Consider the following 24,791-nt stretch of genomic DNA (forward strand, 5'->3'; position numbering starts at 1 on the left):
GCAAAAGCTATAAAAAGACCCATGGATAACAAAATCTAAAAATATCATAATTAATAAACTTTACCCCATGAACATCGAAATAAAATACATTTTTTAGACGACAAACGAGGAGAGACCCCTTATTTTTAGGAAAGGCACATTATGACTTGCGGAATGGTTTTTACTGTGAATGTTCAGTGCAATTTTTTTTGTTATACCTTACAAAGTCTTTGCATATTTTGACAGAAATTAGATACATACTTTAGCCAGTGGTTGAACGAGGCAGGATGATTCTGTTTTGCATATTTAGTTTGTTATTTGAAATGTGTTATGGTGAGTAAATGCATTTTTTAAAGTTTGGAATGATTTTGTAAACGATGTCATTTTCAAATCGGTAAATTAAATGTTATAATAGTTAAAGGTCCGTCATTCGGTATTTTTTTTGTTTTTATTTCAGACTGATTTATCAATGAAAATTGCTTAACGTCCAATGGCAATTATTTCATGCAGGTTCATGATGACATTTTGAACATTACTTATAAGAATTGAATTGAATAAGGTATACCACCTATTTGATTTTCCATATTCTCGAAAACCTCAAATATTGAATTTAAAATTCAGTTGCTGTAATTTATAATTATTGAATCAATGCACAAAAATTTAGATTCACATTATTCCTCACACATGCATTACACAGACAATAAGTGTGTTAAAAAAATCATGATTTATTTGGTTAATGAAAATTTAATGGTTTCAATGAATGAGGTTTCAGAAAAGGTTTACAGAATTGAGAATAATTTAGACAAAAGTAAAAATACAATCTTTCTACCTCAGGAATATATTACCTTACCTGTATTTGAGTTTATTTTGTCGATAATTTTTTAGAATATAATTTCAGTATATGCTTGTTGGATAAAAAAAATGAGAGAGAAAAGTCATATTAGTACTTGCCTCTACACAATAATAAACACGTGTATTTTTACATGTTTTACTTTAATCTTTTTATAAGGCTGTGGTGAACCTTTGGACTTAGTCTTCCTTGTTGATGGATCAAGCCGTGTGTCACCATCAGACTTTATGCAAGAGAAAGCATTTTTATCATCACAAACAATGGAATATTACATGTCACCAGACAGAGTACGAATAGGAGTTCTGCTATTCTCAGATGAAGTCTGGGACACAGTAGACTTCAAAGTATCTGTAAATAATGGAGACTATATTCACAAAATATCAGACATGACTCAACCATTTGGTGACCTGCTTATCAACAATGCTTTAAAATCAGTGAAGGAACTATTCCGAAAAGAGGGCAGACCTGATGCAAAACGTGCAGTTGTACTGATTACATCAGGTCGATCTAGAATATTGTGGCAATCTTTCCGTGAGGCTCGACAACTTCGACAGGAACAGATACAACTGTTTGCCATCGGCGTTGGCAGTGGGGTCTCAAGGAGTGAACTGATAGGCATCACTAGTGACAGTAACAACATTTTACATGTCGACACATTTAATTCTTTGTTTTCCCTATCAGCTAAATTACACGAGTTAATATGTCCAGGTAAAAAAATAGGTTAATTTAAAACTACTTGTTCTGATGTATATCATGTATTTACGTCATAATGCAATTTTTATTTAATTTTGACACAGTCACAATATTATGCTAATGGTAGAAATGAATAAGATTTGAATATGTTAATGAGTCGATTCAAAGACACCGTCTTTTATTAAGTCATTAAAAGTGTCTGTCAAATTACCAAAATCTTGCATTACATCAAGACTGAACATACTAAACTAAGAATAAGGTAAAATAAAGACACATCAAACAAATGACGCACACTTCTTAAAATCTATTAATATATAAGGCACAAAAGGTGCAATTTGCGTAGATATTTATTTTGTTTGTTTTAATGAGAAAGAGAAAAAGGAAAGACTCGCGTTGGTTTTTGTCACTGCTTGACATTGAGCACTAAGAAACTTTTGTTCCAAAACTCCCACGCACAGTTGACCTATTGTGGATTAAGCTGTTATTTTTTAAGGCACTTCTAATCATAAACGTTCTCAAGTATTAGAGTATTCATACATTCACGACTTGAAAATGTTTGCATGGTTCTGAGCAACACCGGTGGATAGAAATAAATAAAACGGCTTTGAACGTACCAAATCTATAAAGTGTTCATTCTTTTTGGAGAGGTACAGATGCATGTATATCCAAAAGATTCAATATAAAACTATAAAAACTATTGGAGAAAAAAAAAAACGCTTTTTGTATGCATTGTTATATGAATTGCTTGGACATTTAATTTTTAGTGTTTAGTTTCATTGAGGGGATTCAATTGACAAACAGACAAACGATCAGAAAACGATCAACTACAAAAATAATACAATAAAAAAATTGGCAATTGACAATAGTCTCAATGGTAATCTTTAATCACAAATTTATTTATTCTTAGTATGTAGCACATTTATTGATATACTACCATTCATTTCAGGTTTTCAAGCCGGTTCTATCAAACCAACATCATATGAATCAACATTTTTATTTAAACCTCACGTTCAATTATCGATTATTGGTAACAATGGCAATAAAGGGATATATAACGTTCTACCTCAGAGGTCTGGTCTCATAGACAATCAGTTTTACAAAGGAAACAGTGTTGAGCAATCCCAACGTAGTCTTCTCTATACGGGAAACCCAAAAAAATCCAAAGTAGAAAATATAAGCAGTACAAATTCTAGCCGAAAGGTAATATCGATTGGTGAGAAGAAAAATAGAACAGGAAGGATTAGATCCGAAACAAAGACAAATACAAAGAAAACTGAATATCCTGCCAAAATGAGGACACAGTCATTTATTCATTTACCAGTACTGGTAAATAAGAAAGCTGAGGAGGAGAACAGTATTAGAAGAGTATTCAAGAATAATTCAGGAATTAAAAGGGATATTAAAAGCAATAAAACATATAACAAAATAGAACAGAAGGATTCTAAGCTAAAAAGTTCCAAGAAAACATACTCGAGGGCGAAGTCTGTTAATGACATATTTGCAACACCACGTGACAGTAAAACGAATGCATGGAATAATTTGTTTGATATGAATGGAATTACCCTTCCAACAACTAAAAGCAATACGGATGGACGTGAAAAGGCGAAATCCTCAACTTCAGACCATTTAAAAGTTGGATACAAATATGAAACACAAGATATACCGGAAGGTAAGGTACATAAAATTTGGATTGATTTGTATTTATCGAAGTGTTTTAACGGAAGCAGTCTTAAGAAAATATCTGTATTCTAATCAGCTGACTGAACATGATAATTTATAAATTATTTTCAAACAATTTATCTCTTGGGCTTAATACAACAATATGCTTAAAAATACATTGATTTGAAAATTAACCTTCTTGATTTTCATAACATGTAGGTTAAGTTAATTATTTAGGCAAATACATCGTTTTCGTAGTTAAAAAAAAGTAAAATCACAAAAATACTGAAGATCAATTCGGAAAGTCGATAATAAATAACATGGCAAATTCAAAGAACAAAACGCATCAAAAACGAATGGACAAGAACTGTCATATTCCTGACTTGGTACAGGCATTTTCAAATGTAGAAAATGGTGGATTAAACCTGGTTTTATAGCGTTGATGCGTTAACTAAACAGATTCAATAAATAAAATAGTCAAAATATGGGTACATCAGTCATCATCGTATAACAATTTTAAAAAGAACAATTTAACAGAACACAAAAACATCTATCTACAAACACATTTATTGATTTGTGTGTCTGACGTCAGAAAATTTTATACGTCACATAAATTTGTCGTTCAATGTGCATACAAACAATTTTAAAATAAGTTGTGTTGTTTTCATATGTGTTTTTGTGCGATTTGTTTTGTTGTTGTACAAATATGAAATTAAAATCATCTGATTGTTCAATGATACACTGCAAATGATCATGTACATTAAGGTGACGGTGATCGATGTCAGAATAGAAAGTATATGAGACAAATCAAGATACAAATTGTAGCTTTTAACACAAATATTGACTGACATTTATTTTGTTTTATACACAATTTTATTCCTTTGTAAATTAAAAAAAAACCTTTGAAGCACTCCCCTGTAATATTACTCAGTTGATGTTTTTCCCGTAACCAGATCTTGACATGCTTTCCAAAACAAAAGATTGATGCCAAATGAGAAATACAGCTCTATGAGTGCACGATGTACAATACTATTACATACAGTTTAATCAACAACGTTTGTAGCGTTCATTTTGATTTTTCACTTATTTTAATGGCACCAATTGACAATTGATACTATGCGATGAACGCGCAAGCGCAGACGGCATATGACAGATTTTAAATACATGATTTAACGTTGTTTTCTGTCAGTTTCATTAGAATGGAGATAACTGTATTGTGTTTTAAGCTAACGCGTCGCCAGTAAACTTAATTTGATCCCCAATTGATGCCGTCGGAGCTTAAAACACAATACAGTTTTCTTCTAAATTGAGCAATAAACATTATTGCAAACTATTGATTTATATCAGGAGTTAAATTCATGTGTCTGTATACAAACATTTTTTGTGTAATATGTACCCTTTTAAAAACCAATTTCAGGCTTACCCAACAGTTCAGCTTCACTTAACGATGAACCCTTACTTGGTATAAGGAAACAAACAATATGGGATGCTATTGTTGAGAGTGTAGAACCTTTAACAAAACGTCAACATAATTCGATGAAACAAAATGTTACCATCAGTGAAGTCGAAACCCCAAAAGTATTTGGGGATCATGAAAACAAATTTGTCGTAGACAATAAAGAAGCTTCTTCGGTAAAACATTCCAACACACTAGATTTGGACCGAGTTGTGATAGGAAGTTCAGATAATGACAAAGAAATCCAATATATCTTACATATAAGAGAAAATGGAAATATTGAAATGGTTCCGGATTTGAAGCCAAGCGTAAAAGACGACGATATATTCCAGACATTGCCGAATGTACACAATGTCAAATCTGCTAAAGAAGAACAAGGATCTGTCGCCAAAAATAAAACGTCTTCGTCAGAAAAAGATGAAAATGTATTAAAAGTGACCAAAAAGGATACATTTAAAAATCAAAGTGAAAAAGTGATGCCCGTTAAAATTAAAACTATTGAACAAACAGAAAGGGAAATTAGAAAAGAAGCAAAGAGAACAATGTATAAAAGTCGCAAAGGTAAAATTAAAAAGGAAAAGTCAATATCTGAAAGATTGAAACCCCAAATATCAAATCAGAAACCAGAAAAGTCAATATCGCAAACTCCGAAATTAGCAAAGAAAATCTCCAACAAAGTCCAATCGTTTCCCAAAGAAGTTGATTTCACGAAAAACTTTAAAGGTTATACAAAAAAGACATCCTCAAAATTGGCACCAAGTTCTATTACTTATAATTCAAGATCAATGGCAAATACAGTTCCGATAGTAATTTCAACTACTGTCAGTCCAACAACTGCTATTCATGTTATAACAAGAGCATCAAGCCAACCGAGGAAAATGCAAAAATCAGTCAAATCACCTAAAGGACGACCAATTGATATGAATCATAAACCAAACTCTTCTTTAAGTAATCCTGGATTCTTTGGGTTTTCTAAGGATTTAAGACAACAGGTCGCCTCGCTGTTAGATATAGTTATGTTAGAACATGATCGAATGATGGAAAGAAAGAAAAAGAGAAAGAAACATAGAAAAAAGACGCAGAAACACCGTGATCGAGTCGTCCCAACACCATCAGTAGAATGGCGAAATATCAAGAAACTTATGCAGTCAATAAATAAGGAATCAAAGATAATTGATAGAATCAATAACCAGAAATCAATCAAAAATGATGATGCTCCTGAGAGTTGGAATTATAGGCGTCACACCAAGTTTCGTCCTGGCAATGAAGTACGACGAAAATTTCTCACAGAGCCAATCACCGTTAATAACACAGACACTACAGTGGTATCAGGTAAACACTTATAACAATTCTCTCAATTTGTTATTGATGAGTATTATATTAATGGCTTCTGCTGCATCATGTAATTAGTATACACATTTAACTTTTCTGTTCAACTTTTAACAGTTTTTTATATATATATATTTGTCAAAATACATAATTATATTCTACTTATTAACTAGAATTTCTCAACTGATATTAAACCATTTTTCTGTATGCTTTCAATCATGGCCATGTTTGTTTTAAATCAGATTTCTTCTGTTTGCATGGTCAATGTGTGTATTCCAGATGTCACAGTATTTTAGACTAGACGCTAGATTTAGTTAACAAATAATCAATTAAGATGCAATCAATTCCTGAAAGAAGTCATATGACTTTGAAGGAGTATAAAGGTGTAGACATTCTTAGTATTGTTTTCTTCCAGACAAATTTACTTCATCTATTATGGGTTTTATTTGTATATTGTTTTAGAATTTCTTTTAAATATTTCTGTATAACACAACCTCTCATTCTAGAAAATGAGCACTGTAAGCTGCTTCCTTATAGAAAAGACTCCAGCTTTTACATAGAAACAACAGAAAATAGAACGGTAGTGAGACCTTGTCCTACAGGAACTGCTTTTGATATCCGTTCATGCGCATGCACAACAATGACGACTGTGCGAGGACATAGTGGTAAATTAAATTTACATAGTTATTTACCTTATTAATTAGGTTTTTCAGTCTTCACTATGTCTGTTTCATTCTGCACAAAACATCATCAGATTGGTAATCATATAAAAAATGTACTGTGAAACAACATTCACCAAATCCCAGTCATAAAGAAATCAAACCAACCACAAAGCAGGGAAGAAAAGTGAGACAAGAACGATAATCATTTTAAACTACGAAATGCTGATTCAGACTCTACATGGATTAAGTTATGTAGTTTTTAAAAGTGTTTGAAATTAGGTGCTCTTGAAGGGTATGGTGTTATTGTTACATTAGAGACAACAGCAGTTTATAAAATTTCCGTTTATAAATTTTACAGAAACTGAGATTTGAAATCATCAGGCAAAGTTGACCTTAGATAAAAAAAAAATTTTTTTTATACTTATGGTCATATAGCTGTTCAACTGTTTCAGTTTCGATACATCCTCGGCTTTCAAATTTTCGGCTTTGAGTGTTCCTGGTGAAAGTAAATCCAGAAAAGACGCATTAAATCATAAAGTGTTGTTTACATTTTTTACAGCACTGGCTCGATACTTGCTTGTGGACTATTAGTCCCCAAGGGAACTTCATCTCGGTAGTCATTTATAACAAACTTGTGTTTATTATTTTTCTCTAGTACCCCTCATTGTATATTGTTTCCTTCGTAATTTTATTATTTATCGCTCATTCCCTTTGAACTTAAATCTCTCTGTCATGATTTTTGTAGACGTTCGGATTTTTTTTAAAGCTGTCAATATATATATATTCCTTACAAAACATAAATATTCTTTTGAGTAACTATCATTGATGTCCCTTTAGATAAGGGTTTGTATTGTTTCTGTTATGTTTTTTGTTTGATGTATTATTCATGAAGTTTTGTAGTCATACAAGCTTTAGCACAGACTTGCATCATTTATGACGAGCATCCAAAAATAGCTTGACTTAAAACCATTATTATATTTTATGTCAATATCATATCATTTGAGCTCATTTCCTTTTAGGGATACTCCTTAAATAAATGTAGTAGATTAAAAGCCAATGGAAAGTTTTATGTTTTTTTTTACACTTGTCTTTTATAGCATTAACATGATTGACGATTGTACGTAAACGTCATGTTTCTAAGACCAGATCGTGCCACTGAATTTGTTAATGTAAACGTGAAACAATTCCTACCACTACCCAGTATAACAAATTGAATATCCAAAATCATTAATGTTATGATTTAAATTTCAACAGATTGTCAGCCAGAATTGCTGATGGATTTCAACACAGATCTAAAGGACAAATCTGGAAAAAATATACATGTTGGTTCTCATCATGTGGCCCTGAACAATGGTTCGGCGGATTTCAATGGCAACAGTGATTTAACAATATGGCGGTTCACTGGTTCCCATATCGGACAACACCTTATGATCAAAGCTCGCTTCAAGGCTAGGAAACATCCGGAAGTCAGACAGCATGTTGTTAGTAACTGTCTAGAAGGCACTGCAATTTCGTATGGTATCGAAATAGATAGATTTGAAGAGGTTGTTATATTTGTACTGGATACAGAGCCACGTGACCGAAAAGAAATTAAGATACCTTTCAAGGTAAGATGGATAAAAAAGTCTCTTGTGTTTATCATATTTTCGAAGTTTTCTCGATGCTTTGTGCTGTTTCTATTAATTATAACAAAAAAATATGTCATAATCTTTCCAAAGATTACTTGCCATCTAACCGATGATGTATCAAATGTCCTAGACTATTATTTTACAAACTTTCTGGGAAATTGAAGAATTGTTTTTGGATAAAAACAAGAGAATGACACAGACATTTGACACTTTTCTAGTAATATAGGAATACATAATATATTTTGGAATAATAAAATATCAATACTCAAGCCTCATAGTCCGATTAGAGGATGCAATTAATCAAAAAACAAAAGGAGCGAGACTGGGTGGGTCTACTTGACAAGCTTCTCATACTATGCATGCATGAATCGCCATGTTAATCCACGTTCAGTCACAATGTCATACTAAGTAATCGGAATTATGATGAAAAATAACAAACAGACAAACAGACAAGAAACAGTATACAAAACACAACACAACTGAAGATTGAGCACCAATTCGTGGGGATAACCGAACAACTTTTGTAGTGAAATTTGAATGTTTTCTTCTGCATATCTTTTTTTAACTTTTGTTTAATGAGTACACCCTTGTTAAAATATTGTAAACATGCACAAACGTATCGTAGGGTTTCTTTACACATGTTGTCGTCATACAATTAGTTAGAGGGTATGTTTCTGCTAAGAAAAAAAGGATGAATGATTTTGTTTGTGGATATAGAGAAGGAAACGATCATGCTATATCAAAACTATAAATCTAAACTGAAAAGTCTTATTAAATGCGGAACACAGTCTTCTATATAGACACGACTTTTTACCATACGTAATATTCAAATCACACCGATTCTGCACAAGTAGAAAGTGTTTTAGCAGTATACCAACTATAAGACTCATCAAAATAAGCTTCTGACTTCTTGCAAATCATGCAATGTTTTTGTTTGTCATACAAAATTAAAAAAAAACAAATAAAAGGGTGTCTTTAGATTAACAAAAAAGTAATATATCAATTTGTATAGTTTCATGTAGATCCAATTTCGTCTTCGTACTTTATTTGGCATTTAAAGCGTTTTGATTCATGCTTCACAGATGAGTTTTTTGTTGAAGAAATGCGCATCTGGCTTTTACAATTTTTATCCTGGTATATATGATGAGTTTAAATATTTAAAGCAGGCGAGAACTTGTTTCAAAAACAGAATAATATAGCAATAGAAAAAAAACAATGAACAAAAATTCAAAATACCACCAACCGATGTTTCGTGTATAAGACATGTATCTAAAAATATAAGAAATAGTAAAGAAAAAAAATTGATTCATATGAAATTTACAGCATTTGATTGTAAATATTCATACAGTAATATATTTTTTTATAATGAAAGCTTGACCAATGGACAGATGCCAGTTTGATCTATGACGGACTTCAATTTACTGGTGTTGTGAATAACCGAAGAAAGTCGACACCTTCAGCAGGTACGTCATGTTTTCTTACAAAACAGTGTTTTAACTTCAAGACGAACAAGCGTATAAAACTCACTTATCCAGTAAAAACAGTACTATTCCGAAAGGAATTACGATTTTGAATTATTACTGTCCTCTGATAATAACTTTCGATTTCAAATTTAATTTATGCTTAAACATGTACGGAATGTTGTTTCTGATCGAATTTTTTAAGCTACAGTTTTCAACCAACAGCTGTAGCACTCTATAATCTGTATAGTCAAATGAGGAGGTTTGTGTGCATGTAAAACTGGTTAATCCAATCAAATTTTGTGACATTTTTTAGTCATGCTATTTAAACCATGCGTTGTCTGTTGTTGTTTGTCTTTACTTTATGTATGGATGATGCATCTTAAGCAGTAGATAGTCAACTGACAGCATTTTGGAAAGTTTAGCTTTAAATGAAATGAGCAGAATTCTTTACTTCAATGTTCAAAATATGTGATAAACGGTTTCCGATGAAATAAATTAAATACTTATCTTCAACCCAACCAAATAATCACATAAAAATTAGAGATCTTTGAATTATGTTTTATATTTTGAAAGTTTAATAATCCATTGTTTATTACTTTTCAGGTAATGTGGAAACGAGATCGAGTCCTCTGAGAGTTGGTGGGTGTGGTGGAAAGGAACATGGATTTTCGGGTTTAATTGATGAGGTAATTATAGAATTTGATAAACTACTAAATATAAGACAATTAAGTAGGGTATTTAGTGTTTCTATTGTTTCGTTGTTTTCCTCTTATAAGTGATGTGTTTCCCTCGGTTTTAGTTGGTAACCTGGATTTGTTTTCTCACAATTGATTTATGACTTTCGAACAGCGATATACTACTGTTTGCCTTTATGCATGATTGAGTAAATATTTGAGGTAAAATAACGAAACTCGAGAGTATTTAAACAGTGATATCATATTGAGACAGATTTATTTGTATACCAGCCCCTAAATAAAAATAGATATAATTGAGGCGGGTTTTTTTGTATACCAGACCCTAAATAAAACATAGATATATAATTGAGGCATTTTTTTAATACCAGATTCTAAATAAAACATAGATATAATTGAGGCAGTTTTATTTGTATACCAGCCCCTAAATAAAACATAGATATAATTGAGGCATTTTTTTTTTATATCAGACCCTAAATTTAGTTATGTTTCATAACAGATATTACATCTTGAATATGATGAAGATGAAGATTTTTTGCTGCAGAAGTCGATTATATATCTATACTTTTAAACTATATTCCTTTTTTTTCTAAATGACTTATTTAGTAATAAAAATGGAAAATGGAAATGGGGAATGTGTCAAAGAGACAACAACCCGACCAAAGAGAACATAACAGCCGAAGGCCACCAATGGGTCTTCAACGCAGTGAGAAAATCCCGCACCTGGAGGCGTGCTTCAGCTAGCCCTAAACAAAAATGTATACTAGTTCAGTGATAATGGACGTCATACTAAACACCGAAATATATATATATAAAGAAAAAACTACAATAAAAAATTGTACAAGAGTAATGCTTGAAAACTTAAGAAATAACGTTCGTCATCGATGTTATATTCGCATGTACTTCATGGTAGTTTCTCATTATATCTTTCAATGGAATCCTACTTAGTATTTCAATCAAGTATTTTTATGCCCCACCTACGATAGTAGAGGGGCATTATGTTTTCTGGTCTGTGCCTCCGTTCGTCCGTCCGGTTAAAGTTTTTGGTCGAGGTAGTTTTTGATGAAGCTGAAGTCCAATCAACTTGAAACTTAATACACATGTTCCCCATCATATGATCTTACTAATTTTAATGCCAAATTATAGTTTTGACCCCAATTTCATGGTCCACTGAACATAGAAAATGATAGTGCAAAGTTCAGGTTAAAGTTTTTGGTCAAGGTAGTTTTTGATGAAGTTAAAGTTACATCAACTTGAAACTTAGTACACATGTTCCCTATGTTATGATCTTTCTAATTTTAATTCCAAATTAAAGTTTTGACCCCAATTTCAGGGTCCACATAGAAAATGATAGTGGGAGTTGGGCATCCGTGTACTATAGACACATTCTTGTTTTTTTTATTTCAGGTTTCATTATCATTCTGTATCCCTAGACGACAGAATAACCGGCGAGTATTTCGCCGTATGAGTTGATTAGTTCAGAAACAGACAACTGATTTGAATATCGATGTCCATGGTCTGAATTACAGCAATATCATTCATGATACTTCGACATAACTGTCCGTCTTGTGTGTTGTAAATATATAGACAGCAACAACAAAAGCAACATTTGTAAATGTTTTACAATTACTGGGATCTGTTGCATGACGGAATAAATTATATACTTCAGACATCGTGGTGGAATTTAGAATCGTGAATATACCACTTATTATCCATTTGTATTCATATGGAAGAACAGTATCATAAGTGTCGTTAAAATACACACTTTATGAGTGTTTATGGCACTAAGCTTAATTGATATCATATACAATATGCATCGGTCAAGGGTGAACATTTTTACTCAAGGCATTACAGTATCATTTTAATCAAGCTTCTACCATAACCCATAAGCAGTCTGATCTATTTGTGTATTTTTTTGAATTTTGAATGTTGTTTCTTTGTGCGAATAAATATGATCTTAACCTCGCCTCAAAAAAAGTAATTTTAATGTATTTCTTTGAACATACCAAAACATGCTGCTGGACATATAATATAAAAATTCATATAAAAAGAAGAAGATGTGTTATTCGTGTGTGTTCCAAGGAAACAACAAAGTTTAAATGAACTGCATGTTTGCAGTTAAAGGTCACTGCACGGCCTTAAACCATGAGTAAAACCCAAACGGAATAGTTTAGAAGTTGATGGTTTTAACCACCAGTATTATACACGTTGTCATTTTGCTTAGGTTATGTTGTTACCTATTCTGACATCGGACTCGGACTTCTTTTGGACTAATGTATAACCCCGCCGAATTTTTGCGCCTATCCCAAATCAGGAGTCTCTGGCCTTTGTTAGTCTTAAATGTTGTTTTTTGTCGATCCTGCGACTTTAGTTGCAGAAAGCTCGAGGAAGGGATAGAGATCCGGCGGCTACGGCGGCGGCGTTAGCTAACGTCTTAAAAGCTTTATATTTTAGAAGGTGGAAGACCTGGATGCTTCATACTTTGTATATGGATGCCTCATGTTACGAAGTTTCCGTCAGTCACATGTACAATGTCATTGACCTCATTTCCATGGTTCAGTGACTACTTGAAAAAAAGTTAATATTTTTTTTAATGTTGAAATCTCTCTTTAATATTATAAGTAATAGGATAACTATATTTGATATTAGCGTACCTTGCAAGGTCCTCATGTCTATCAGACAGTTTTCACTTGACCTCGACCTCATTTCATAGATCAGTGAACAAGGTTAAGTTTTGGTGGTAAAGTCCATATCTCAGATACTATAAGCAATAAGTCTACTATATTCGGTGTATGGAAGGACTGTAATGTGTACATGTCCAACTGGCAGGTGTCATCTGACCTTGACCTCATTTTCATGGTTCAGTGGTTAAAGCTAAGTTTTTGTGTTTTTGTCTTTATTTCTTATACTGTATGCAATAGGTCTACTTTGTTTTCATTTTTTTACATAAATAAGGCCGTTAGTTTTCTCGTTTGAATTGTTTTACATTGTTTTATCGGGGCCTTGTATAGCTGACTATGCGGTATGGGCTTTGCTCATTGTTGAAGGCCTTACGATGATCTATAGTTGTTAATGTCTGTGTCATTTTGGTCTTTTGTGGATAGTTGTCTCATTGGCAATCATACCACATCTTCTTTTTTATATAGTTAAGTTTTTGTGTTTTGGTCTGTATTTCTAAAACTATGCATTAGGTCTACTATATTTGGTGTATGGAATGATTTGAAGGTGAACACGTCTAGCTGGCAGATGTCACTTGACCTTGACCTCATTTTCATGGTTCAGTGGTGAAAGCTAAGTTTTTGTGTTTTTGTCTGTTTTTCTTATACTGTATGCAATAGGTCTACTATGTTTGGTGTATGGAATGATTGTAAGGTGAAGATGTCTAGCTTGTAGGTGTCATCTGACAATCACATTGAACTCATTTTCATGGTTCAGTGGTCAAATTTAAGTTCTTGAGTTTTTGTCTTTTTTTCTAATACTATAAGCAATAGATCACCTATATTTGGTGTATTAGAATATTTTATGATCTATATGTCAGTCGCGCAGGTTTGATTTGACCCTGACCTCATTTTCATGGTTTATTGCTCAGTGTTGAGTTTTTGTGTTTTGGTCTGTTTTCTTAAACTAAAAGCAATAGGTAAACTATATTCGTTGTAGGAAAGAATTGTTAGCTGTACATGCCTGCCTGGCATGGTTCATCTGACCTTGACCTCATTTTCATGGTTCATTGGTCAATAATTAGTTTTGTTGTAGTTGTAATAAAGCTTTATATTAAGGACTATCAAAATAGAAGCAATGATTAGTAAAGGAGGCAAGACATTTCAGCGTGTGCACTCTTGTTTTAATTTTACCGTTAAGTTCATGTATATGTTTTGGAGTTTTGTGAAACGTCCAGGTTCACTGAAGTTCAAATGTAGTACACACTTTTATTTAGGGGCCAGCTGAGGACAAAGATAAAAATTATATTCAAACATACAAAAAATTTTGATTTATTCCATTGCTGTGATACAATGCTTGGTGACGTCTCCCAAAATTGGTCATTAACAAACTATTGATCAAAAGAGTTACTCGAATGACATACAACTTTTTTTTGGTGTGTTTTCTTATGTTTTCTCATTTCCCTTCCACCAATAAACTGTTTACCACACTCATCGCACATGTACGGTTTTTCACCAGTGTGTATTTTAATGTGTACTTTTAAATACCGACTGCGACTGAAATGCTTTCCGCAATAAGAACACTTGTAGGGTTTTTCACCTGTATGCGTTCTCATGTGTAATTTCAAACTGCTGATAAACGTGAATTCCTGCTCACAAATTTTACATGCTGTTTTTTCACCTGTGTGAACTCTCCTGTGAATTTTTAAACTTTTCTTCATAGCAAATCGTTTCCCGCATAAATCGCATTCAAACTGGTCTTCGAATGAGTGAGTTCGTACATGATTTTCTAAGGGTGCCCATACCTTAAATGTTTTGCCACATATATTGCACTTAAAAGGTCTGCTGCTGGAATGTGTTATCATGTGTGACTTTAAAGAAGGCTTCGTCATAAATCCTTTACCACATTCGTCGCACTTAAAAGGTCTTTCACCAGAATGTAGTCCTAAATGTGACTGCAAATGTTTGTCTTTCATAAAACCTTGGCCACATTCTTTGCACTCGAAAGGTTTTTCCTCTGAATGTTCTCGTAAGACATGTGTCTGAAATCTGCTTTCATGACAAAACTCTTTTCCACAATCCTTGCACTTAAAAGGTTTATATGTAGATTTTCTGTTTATCGGCATATGTCCCGTTTCACCAATTCCTTCATCAGCATCAGTTTTATGTGTTCCACTACTACATGTTCCCATATGTTCAAATTTGTCTTGACAATTATCTAACTTACTAACGACTTCGTCACATTTTACAGGTTCCTGGTTTGGTATACACGTGTTTGTTGTCAAGTCCGTTTGTAAGTGTGGCGTACAATATTCATTATGTTTTGAGGATAGTGCATCAGTCGGAAATGATGTAGGCTCAAACTCTTGGGAACATATATTACCCGAGACAAAATTGGGTATGTGTTCCGTTTTACCCATTTCTTTACCATCATCACTTTTATGTGTGTTATCATAAGTTGTTTTCATATGTTCCAATTTGTCTTCATCTAGTTTGTTAACAACTTCATCACGTGTAAAAGATTCATGATTTGTAATACAGGTGTTAATTTTCGCGGACGTTTGAAAATGCAAATTTCCATTTTCTCTGCATTTAGTAGGTTCGGCATCAGTCGGAATTGGAGTAGGGTTAACCTCACGAGAACACATGTTACCCAAGACACAATTAGGTATCTGATTCGTTTGACCGATTTCTTTACCCTCATCGATTTCGTGTGTGTAACCATAAGCAGTTTCCATTTGTTTCAGTTTGTCTTCGTGGTCATTTAGCTTACTACAAGTAACAACTTCATTAGATATTAGAGCACCCTGATTTGAAATAAATGTGTTTCTTATTGCGTACGTTTGTAAGTTTGAAATATCATTTTCGACACATCTAGACGATTTTTCATCCATTGGAATTGGTTCAATTTTATCCTCCTCCGAACATAAGTTACTTGAAACAAAATCGAGTTTTTGACTTTCATGAATATGTACACTTTTATCATTTGTTATTGCGTACGTTTGTAAGTTTGAAGTACGATTTTCGCCACATCTAGACGATTTGTCATCAATTGGAATTGTTTCAATATTATTCTCCTCAGAACATATGTTACTCGAGACGACATGGAGCTTTTTACTTTCATGAATATGTACACTTTTCTCATGTCGTGTTAGTTTATTTTTCTCAATAAACCCTTTCCCACACTTGTTACACACGTATGGTTTATCCCCGGTATGAATGCGCATGTGTCTTGACAAATATGACTTTTTATTAAACTGTCTACCACAGATTTCACATTTAAAACGTTTTCCATCAACCGGAATTGGTTCAGTTTTTATCTGATCAGAACACAGGTTACTCGAGACAAGATGGCATTTTTTACTTTCACGATTGTGTATTCTCATATGTCGTTTTAAGCTGCTATTCTCGATAAAAGCTTTCCCACACTTATTACACTCGTATGGTTTTTCACCAGTATGAATGTGCATGTGTCTTGACATATGTGATTTTTTTTTAAACTCTTTTCCACATATTCCACATTTAAAAAGTTTTTCATCAGTATGTTTTATCATAGGTGATTGCAATATGCTAAGATTACAAAACTCTTTTCCAGTATCATTCAATTTGCCATTGAAAAGTTCATCGGTAGATTGAGATTCCATGTGTTCCTGCATCTGTTCCAAATCGCCTTCGCTATTAAGAGTTTTATGTGTTCCATCACTGGATGTTCCGATATGTTCCAATTTGTGTTGACAATCATCTAACTCATTTACGATTTCATCAGATTTAAGAGGTTCCTGATTTGCATCAACTGTGTTTGTTGTCGCGTACGTTTGAAAGTGTGAAGTACCAATTTCTGTACATTTAGAATGGTTTTTATCAATTGGCGTTTCTTTGGTTTTATTCTCCTCAGAGCAAATGATACTCGAGACGCAATTGAGTTTTTTAATATCATGTCTATGTTTCCTCTTATTATGTTTATTCAACTCGGATTTGTCAATAAAATCTTTCCCACACTTATTACATCCGTATGCTCTTTCACCAGTGTGTATTTTGATGTGTCGTGACAAATGTGGTTTATGATTAAATCTTTTATCACAAACTTCGCATTTAAACGGTTTTTCACCCGTATGTGTTTTCATATGACCCTTTAATGTTGCACTAGTTTTAAACACTTTGTCACATATATTACATACAATAGGGTTGTCAACAGAAGGCTTTACAAAATTACTCCCATGAGCGTTTATGTCTCGATGATGAGAAAACGTCTTATTTGTATCTTCACATTTAGATGATTCGTCACTTGTACAAGTTGTAAGAGATATATGTATTTGCAAATGCTTTTTCATATTTGTATCTTCACATTTAGAAGATGCTTCACTTGTACAAGTTGTAAGAGATATATGTGTTTTCAAATGCCTTTTCATGCATGTATTATATTTAAAACATAGGCTGCAAACTGAACATTTGTAGCGGAATTCACCATTTTCACTGGTGTGTTTTTTCATATGTCGTTCCAAATCCCTTTTATCAATATATCGACTCCCACATTCGTTGCACACGTACGGTCTTTCACCAGTGTGTAATTTAGTGTGCCTTGCCAAATGTTTAGTACGATTAAAACCTTTACCGCATACTTCACAATTAAACAATTTTTCTCCAGTGTGTATTCTCGCATGAGCCTTAAGAGCCCCATTTACATTAAACTCCTTTTCACATACGTCACATTTATAGGGTCTTTCACCCTTGTGTGCTCTTTTGTGTACTTGTAATTTGGTATATCGATGAAAACATTCACCACATGTATCACATTTATATCTTCCAGTGATATGAGTTTTCACGTGTTCCCGTAGATGTCTACTCAAACTAAAATTTTCACCGCACAAACCACAAGCGAAAAGTTTTTTTTCCTCATTTTCCATCATCTCTTTATTAATGTAATACTATTTTCGCCCCTGATTAAGAGGTCAATCAAGTTACTGTCGCTTCTGTCGTACGTAATTATAGGCCATTTGGTCTTTCTGAAATGGGAGAAAAAATTCACTTAAATTATAATGATTAATTCAAAATCCGAATTAATCATGAATAAAATCATAAGTAAAATCTGCACCAGAAATGAATTAAGGTGGTACAAAATGTATGGGTGTCTTTCGCCATCTTGAATTGTAAAAAGCAGCGAAACTAAGGTCTAGATTTTCAATCAAGCTAGCAAAATTTAATGCAGGAATGAAGATTACTGATGTGAATTTGCATATAAAAGAACAAATTTATAAGATTATAACTTCTAAATAGTAATATTTTTACAATTGTATATTATTTTTGCTTTTTTTTTTAAATTGACATTTTGAGTGGAGGTAAATAGTGCATGCATTTTTTGAAAAAATCAACATGGAATTTTGCTATGCTGTATTTCAGTCAGAAAAAAAAACTATCTTTTCTTTTGATATTCTCAAAACATATTCTAAAAGCTATCTAATATTCTTATTTTATTTTACAATTCTATATCATTTAGTTCAGATTCTAATCACATAATGATGTTTTTCCTGTATAAGCCATACATAATGTGTCATTGTGTTTAAGAAATGCGCTGTGACCTATCATATTTATAATATTTTGAAATATATATCAATAACAAGAGTGCACACGCTGAAATGTCTCGCCTTCTGTACTAATCATTGATATTATGTTGATAGTCCTAAGTATAAAGCTAAGCTTTATAACAACTGTCACATAAACTTAACATTAACCAAGATAACTAAACATAGACCAATGAACCTTAAAAATGAGGTCAAGGTCAGATGAACCATGCCAGGCAGACATGTACAGCTAACAATGCTTATATACAACATATATAGTTGACCTATTACTTATAGTTTAAAGAAAAATATACCAAAACACAAAAACTTAACACTGTGCAATGAACCGTGAAAATAAGGTCACGGTCAAATAAAACCTGCGAGACTGACATAAAGATCATAAAATATTTCCATACACCAAATATAGTTGACCTATGGCATATAGTATTAGATAAAAAGACCAAAACTCAAAAACTTAACTTTGACCACTGAACCATGAAAATGAGGTCAAGGTCACATGACATCTGCCCGCTGGACATGTACACCTTACAATCGTTCCATACAACTAATATAGTAGACCTATTGCATATAGTATGAGAAAAACAGACCAAAACACAAAAATTTAACTTTGACCACTGAACCGTGAAAATGAGGTCAAGGTCACATGACATCTGCCCGCTAGACATGTACACCTTACAATCGTTCCATACAACAAATATAGTAGAACTATTGCATAAAGTATGAGAAAAACAGACCAAAACAATATTTTAACTATAACCACTGAACCATGAAAATTAGGTCAAGGTCAGATGACACCTGCCAGTCGGACATGTACACCTTACAGTCCTTCTATACAATGAATATACTAGCCTTATTGCTTATAGTATCTGAGATATAGACTTGACCATGAAAACTGTCTGATAGACATGAGGACCTTGCAAGGTACGCACATATCAAATATAGTTATCCTATTACTTATAATAAGAGAGAATTCAACATTACAAAAAATTTGAACTTTTTTTTCAAGTGGTCACTGAACCATGAAAATGAGGTCAAGGACATTGGACATGTGACTGACGAAAACTTCGTAACATGAGGCATCCATATACAAAGTATGAAGCATCCAGGTGTTCCACCTTCTAAAACATAAAGCTTTTAAGAAGTTAGCTAACGCCGCCACCGCCGTAGCCGCCAGATCACTATCCATATGTCGAGCTTTCTGCAACAAAAGTTACAGGCTCGACAAAAACTACGTTTGGCAAAGTATGAAAAAAAGTAAAATCACAAAAATACTGAACTCCAAGGAAAATTAAAACGAAGTCCCTAATCATGGCAAAATCAAATGATCAAACACATCAAACACATCAAACGAATGAACACCATCTGTCATATTCCTGACTTGATACAGGCATTTTCTTATGTAGAAAATGGTAGATTGAACCTTCAAGCTGTTTTATCGCGGTAAACCTCTCACTTGTATGACAGTCGCAACAAATCTAATATATTTACAAAGATGCGTGAACAAAACAGACATAATAGGTAAAATAGTCAAAATATGGATACAGCAATCAGCACTGCATGTGTCACAATCTCAAAACCATCATAAATTTTCATATAAGTGGGACTAAGCAATATCAATGTTAATCAGGCCATACGAACTTGCTTAGTAAGCATTGATTCGCGTCAGAAAGGGTTCTTCAAGTCCTTTCAATAGAAGAATGGGATTTGTTAATGAGCACCCATGACTAGATCAACCGGTAGTGGCTTTATTTATCACCAAGTGCATTGAAGTTCAATGAAGAATAGAATGATGGTGATGATGGATTGCTGCTTGACGTCCAGCGGTATATTATTATGCATATTCAGGACGAGAACAATGACATGTTAGTGTTATATGATCAGAATATTACAGTCGATTGTGTAGGAAAATGTAATATATTTGGTTAGTTTGCTTGCTAGCTGAACCGTGAAGTCATTATTATGTAAGGTATATACATACTACCCTCCTTTTGCAGTAGCCTAGTCCTACAGACAGATGGATTGGTTACCTGCCGGACTGGTATACTCTTAAAAGAGGGTGGTTTTACCGAACCTAATAATGACTTCGCAGTTCAGCTAGCAAGCAACTAACCAAATATATTACCTTTGTCTACACACAATGCAATCAGCTGTAACATGGCTTTGTACTAGACCGATATGCTGAGACGGCTTTTGAAAAATTGATGTATGGTCCAACAGTTCAACTCAAGAACAAACTTTAGAAAACAAAAAGCAAAAAAAAGTGGAGAAATTTTCTGTTAGTTTTCTGCTATTTTCTTTCAGTAGGATATGGGGTATCCATCCTTTTTGTCGTAGTACGTTGCTATTTGTTATAACTTTTAATTTTCTATTTGCTTTTTAAACTTTCAATGCATGTATTTATCATTCAAACTTATTTCACTTGAAAACGAGTTCATGGACCCCTCTTTTTTAAAATGCCATTTGGTTTGATTACGCGAGAAGAAAATATGTGCCAATTTTAAATTTGATAAATATACAGCAAAAAATTATGTTTTTTTTTCTACATTCATGAACATTTGATAAAAATAAATTATTACTAAAAAAAAATGTATAAATTTTTAGGATACTTAATATATAAAACAGAAAATACAAATTATTTTTAACAAAAACAATTTGTGTTTATCTTTTAAAACCAAAAAAAAAATATGTCTTTCTATTGACCTCATTTTACTCAAAAAGTAGCACATGAAGGTATATTTTTTATTACATATTTGATTTGGTCAGGTAAAAAACAGAATTAAGGAAATGTTTATCAAAATGTAAATACGGATTCAAAACTGTATCGTATGCCCTAAAAAATGCATTTGAAATGTACATATTAAGATAACTGGACAACAGCTGACTACATGTACATGATGTACACAAAAATTGATTGTTGTAAATCGACCAGTAGTGTGTCCGTACAGTGCGACATGAATTTTAATCATTATATTTTAATAACAAGTCCATAAAGGCTTTCCATACTTTATTTTATCAGACATTCGCTTCTACACACTTGATTTGCAGTTGTAAAATAAAATTATATATTTACCGTCGTACTGGATCTTATGAATTGATTTATCATATGTTTATGGACTATGAAAATTAAAAGGATATCATCATAAATATTTTATAAAATCATCAAACACACACACACACACACGTCAATAGTTTGAAGCAATCAATAAACAGATAAAACTACAGATTTATGTACAAGTGTTTAGGTAAATGGTGTGTTTGTTTGTATTGTACAGGTACACCTGTAAAAAGGTGAAAATGTTTAAACCGTATAACATGTATAAATAACTTTAATATGATTCTTTCAAATGTTGATCGGTGAAACTATTATAAAATTAACTTGAAACATTAATCGACAGTTTTGAAAATTAAAAATGCACACTTACAATCATCAATGTATTTTGGTATAAAGATTCAGGACGTCAACATACATCGGGACCCTCCATCTCTTGCAAGAACGACAATTTTACAGGTGAACGATCTTCAGAAAGTTAAACATGTTAAAGGCGGGACGTTTGAAATGTAATAAAAGGAAAATAAAACCTGTCTTCCTGCCAGTTTTATCGTTAAAAGAATTGAATTCAGAATTAAGTGGAGAAAAATTTGTAGCATTTTAATTCAATAGATTTGATGTGATAATTATTAAAGGAACGACCATTTTACTTTATTTTTTTTCGACATAAAATTTGTGGTGAAAAAAATATTTCGGTAGAGCCGATGAAAAGTTTCCAATGAAGCCAAATTTTCCCACATAATTTTCACTCAGAAAAAAACCAGAAATAAAGTACCTTTGCGTTATATCTAGCCTGTATTTTTTTAGTGTTCGTATTGTCCTCTGAAACAGTTATGCCGATTGCAAGATGTACAGTTTTCCCTGCTTTCAAAATCTTTCGTTGAGTCCGTCCTGGTTTACTTACTACACGTAAATCGCAAACTAGCTACATGTGACAATGATTGAATTGAGTAGTATCAATCCCTGTTGTCTGTTTTTTTTGTCGGCTGTTGTCTCTTTGACATATTCTCCATTTCCATTTTCAATTTTATAATGAACTTACTAGGTCCCAGGTGTATAGCAAATCTCCAAAACTACATTTGGTGGAGCGCTCTACAGAGTATTTTGGTCCAGTTAAAAAAAATTATACGTCTTTATTATTCATGCGTCTGAAGCTGCCAAACTGAATAATAGACCTTTGTTAAATATAATTAACCATTATAGTTTGATTTATAAAGGGTACATTTTCTTTCATTTTGATATAATCTGTCTTAAAATTAGTACATGAAACACACTGTTGACATCTTTTAGAGATAGGTTATACGCGATTTTGTTGCTCCCTTAGGTATGGAGGGCATGAAGTGTTACCCTTGACTTGTAACCTGTCCTTTCATCCGTCCCCCCCTCCTTGAAACCAAATAAGCACTGTTAAAGTCAATGTTCTCTTCAAATTGTGACAGTTAAAGTCGAGTTCATGAATTCATCAAACCCCCCAACCACCAACCCCCCTTTGGAAATTCCTGGCTACGGGGCTGAACAATGCTAAGGATCTACACTTGCAGATAGCGTTCGAATTTATACAAAAAAGAGTAAAGCCCATAACCGAAGTCAGCTATACATAGTTAAACATTTTATACACTTTTTTTATTATTAAAACAGATATTTGGTTTGTAGGGATGCCTATTATTTTGCATCACCATAAATAAGATCGTGACGGGCCAGGTATAGAAAAACGAACAGAGTTGTAACGATCATACTTGGTCAGGTATACAAAGACGTACAGATTTGGAACGATCATATTTGGTCTGGTATAGAAAGACGTGCAGAGTTGGAGCGATCATACTTGGTCAGGTATACAAAGACGTACAGAGTTGGAACGATCATACTTGGTCAGGTATAAAAAGACGTACACAGTTGGAACGATCATACTTGGCCAGGTATACAAAGACGTACAGAGTTGGAACGATCATACTTGTACTAGGTATAGAAAGACGTACAGAGTTGGAACGATCATACTTGTACTAGGTATAGAAAGACGTACAGAGTTGGAACGATCATACTTGGCCAGGTATACAAAGACGTACAGAGTTGAAACGATCATACTTGACCAGGTATAGAAAGACGTACAGAGTTGGAACGATCATACTTGGCCAGGTATAGAAAGACGTACAGAGTTGGAACGATCATACTTGGCCAGGTATAGAAAGACGTTCAGAGTTGGAACGGTCATATTTGGTCAGTCAGGATATTGTTTATGACGATACAGGTCAAAATAATAGGCATCCTTGCAAACATAATATCTGTTTTAACAAACAATTGTATAAAATGTTTGATGTCAAATTTATAGTCCAAATTGGACCTTATGGCGATGCAGGTCAAAATAATAGTCATCCTTGCGAACGAAATATTTGTTTTAACAAACAAGTGTATAAAATGTTTAATGTCAAATGTATAGTCCAAATTGGAAAGGAGATGCTAGATAAATCAGAAACAATAAAGAATTAATTAGTTGCTGCCGTTTTGTTAATTTTTGGTATTTCTAATAAAGGTTTTAATTTGACATTTGTTTTAGATTTATGAGTTTGACTGTCCCTTTGGTATCTTTCGTCCCTCTTTGTTCCGGAACATGATAACAAAAAAACTTCAAATGACAAACTAAAATATACAAGACTAATATTATGCTTGAAAACTTAAGAAATAACGATCTTCATCGATGTTATATTCCCATGTACTATACGGTAGTTTCTCATTATATCTTTCAATGGAATCCTAATTAGTATTTCGATCAAGTATTTTTTTTATTTCAGGTTTCATTATCATTCTGTATCCCTAGACGACAGAATAACCGGCGTGTATTTCGCCGTATAAGATGATGAGGTGGGAAACACAACTGATTTGAATATCGATGTCCATGATTCTGAATGTCAGCAGTATCATTCATGATACGTCGACATAACTGTCCGTCTTGTGTGTTGTAAATATATAGACAGCAACAACAAAAACAACATTAAATTTTGTAAATGTTTTACAATTACTGGGATCTGTTGCATGACGGAATAAACTATATACTTCAGACATCGTGGTGCAATTTACCAAGTCTTTAGACTCGTGAATAT

The 24,791-nt window shown here is 33.0% G+C and overlaps 2 protein-coding genes across 2 annotated transcripts; one reads left to right on the top strand and one right to left on the bottom strand.

Annotated features, from left to right (window-relative positions):
* Positions 1-97: 97 nt before the first annotated feature.
* LOC139527723 (uncharacterized) lies at positions 98-12,372 on the top strand. Its single transcript, XM_071323351.1, has 9 exons — positions 98-312; positions 989-1,537; positions 2,469-3,191; positions 4,599-5,969; positions 6,473-6,631; positions 7,883-8,235; positions 9,629-9,719; positions 10,323-10,405; positions 11,819-12,372. Exons 1-9 carry the CDS (start codon positions 267-269, stop codon positions 11,882-11,884), a joined length of 3,441 nt encoding a protein of 1,146 aa, XP_071179452.1. The 5' UTR covers positions 98-266; the 3' UTR covers positions 11,885-12,372.
* Positions 12,373-14,323: 1,951 nt separating this feature from the next.
* On the bottom strand, positions 14,324-22,157 carry LOC139527724 (zinc finger protein 845-like). The gene is made up of 2 exons (XM_071323352.1): positions 22,070-22,157; positions 14,324-18,071 (listed from the first exon to the last, which is right to left on the bottom strand). The coding sequence occupies exon 2, from the start codon at positions 17,973-17,975 to the stop codon at positions 14,460-14,462; it is 3,516 nt and encodes a 1,171-aa protein (XP_071179453.1). The 5' UTR covers positions 17,976-18,071; positions 22,070-22,157; the 3' UTR covers positions 14,324-14,459.
* Positions 22,158-24,791: the final 2,634 nt, after the last annotated feature.

This window comes from Mytilus edulis, chromosome 6, assembly GCF_963676685.1.
Source record: "Mytilus edulis chromosome 6, xbMytEdul2.2, whole genome shotgun sequence".
In the NCBI taxonomy this organism is placed as follows: domain Eukaryota; kingdom Metazoa; phylum Mollusca; class Bivalvia; order Mytilida; family Mytilidae; genus Mytilus; species Mytilus edulis.

Coding starts and splice junctions, on each gene's coding strand:
- LOC139527723 (XM_071323351.1), top strand. CDS start 267: ATGATTCTGTTTTGCATATTTAGTTTGTTATTTGAAATGTGTTATG. Junction 1,538..2,468: donor ACACGAGTTAATATGTCCAG/GTAAAAAAATAG, acceptor CATTCATTTCAG/GTTTTCAAGCCGGTTCTATC. Junction 5,970..6,472: donor AGACACTACAGTGGTATCAG/GTAAACACTTAT, acceptor CTCTCATTCTAG/AAAATGAGCACTGTAAGCTG.
- LOC139527724 (XM_071323352.1), bottom strand. CDS start 17,975: ATGATGGAAAATGAGGAAAAAAAACTTTTCGCTTGTGGTTTGTGCGGT.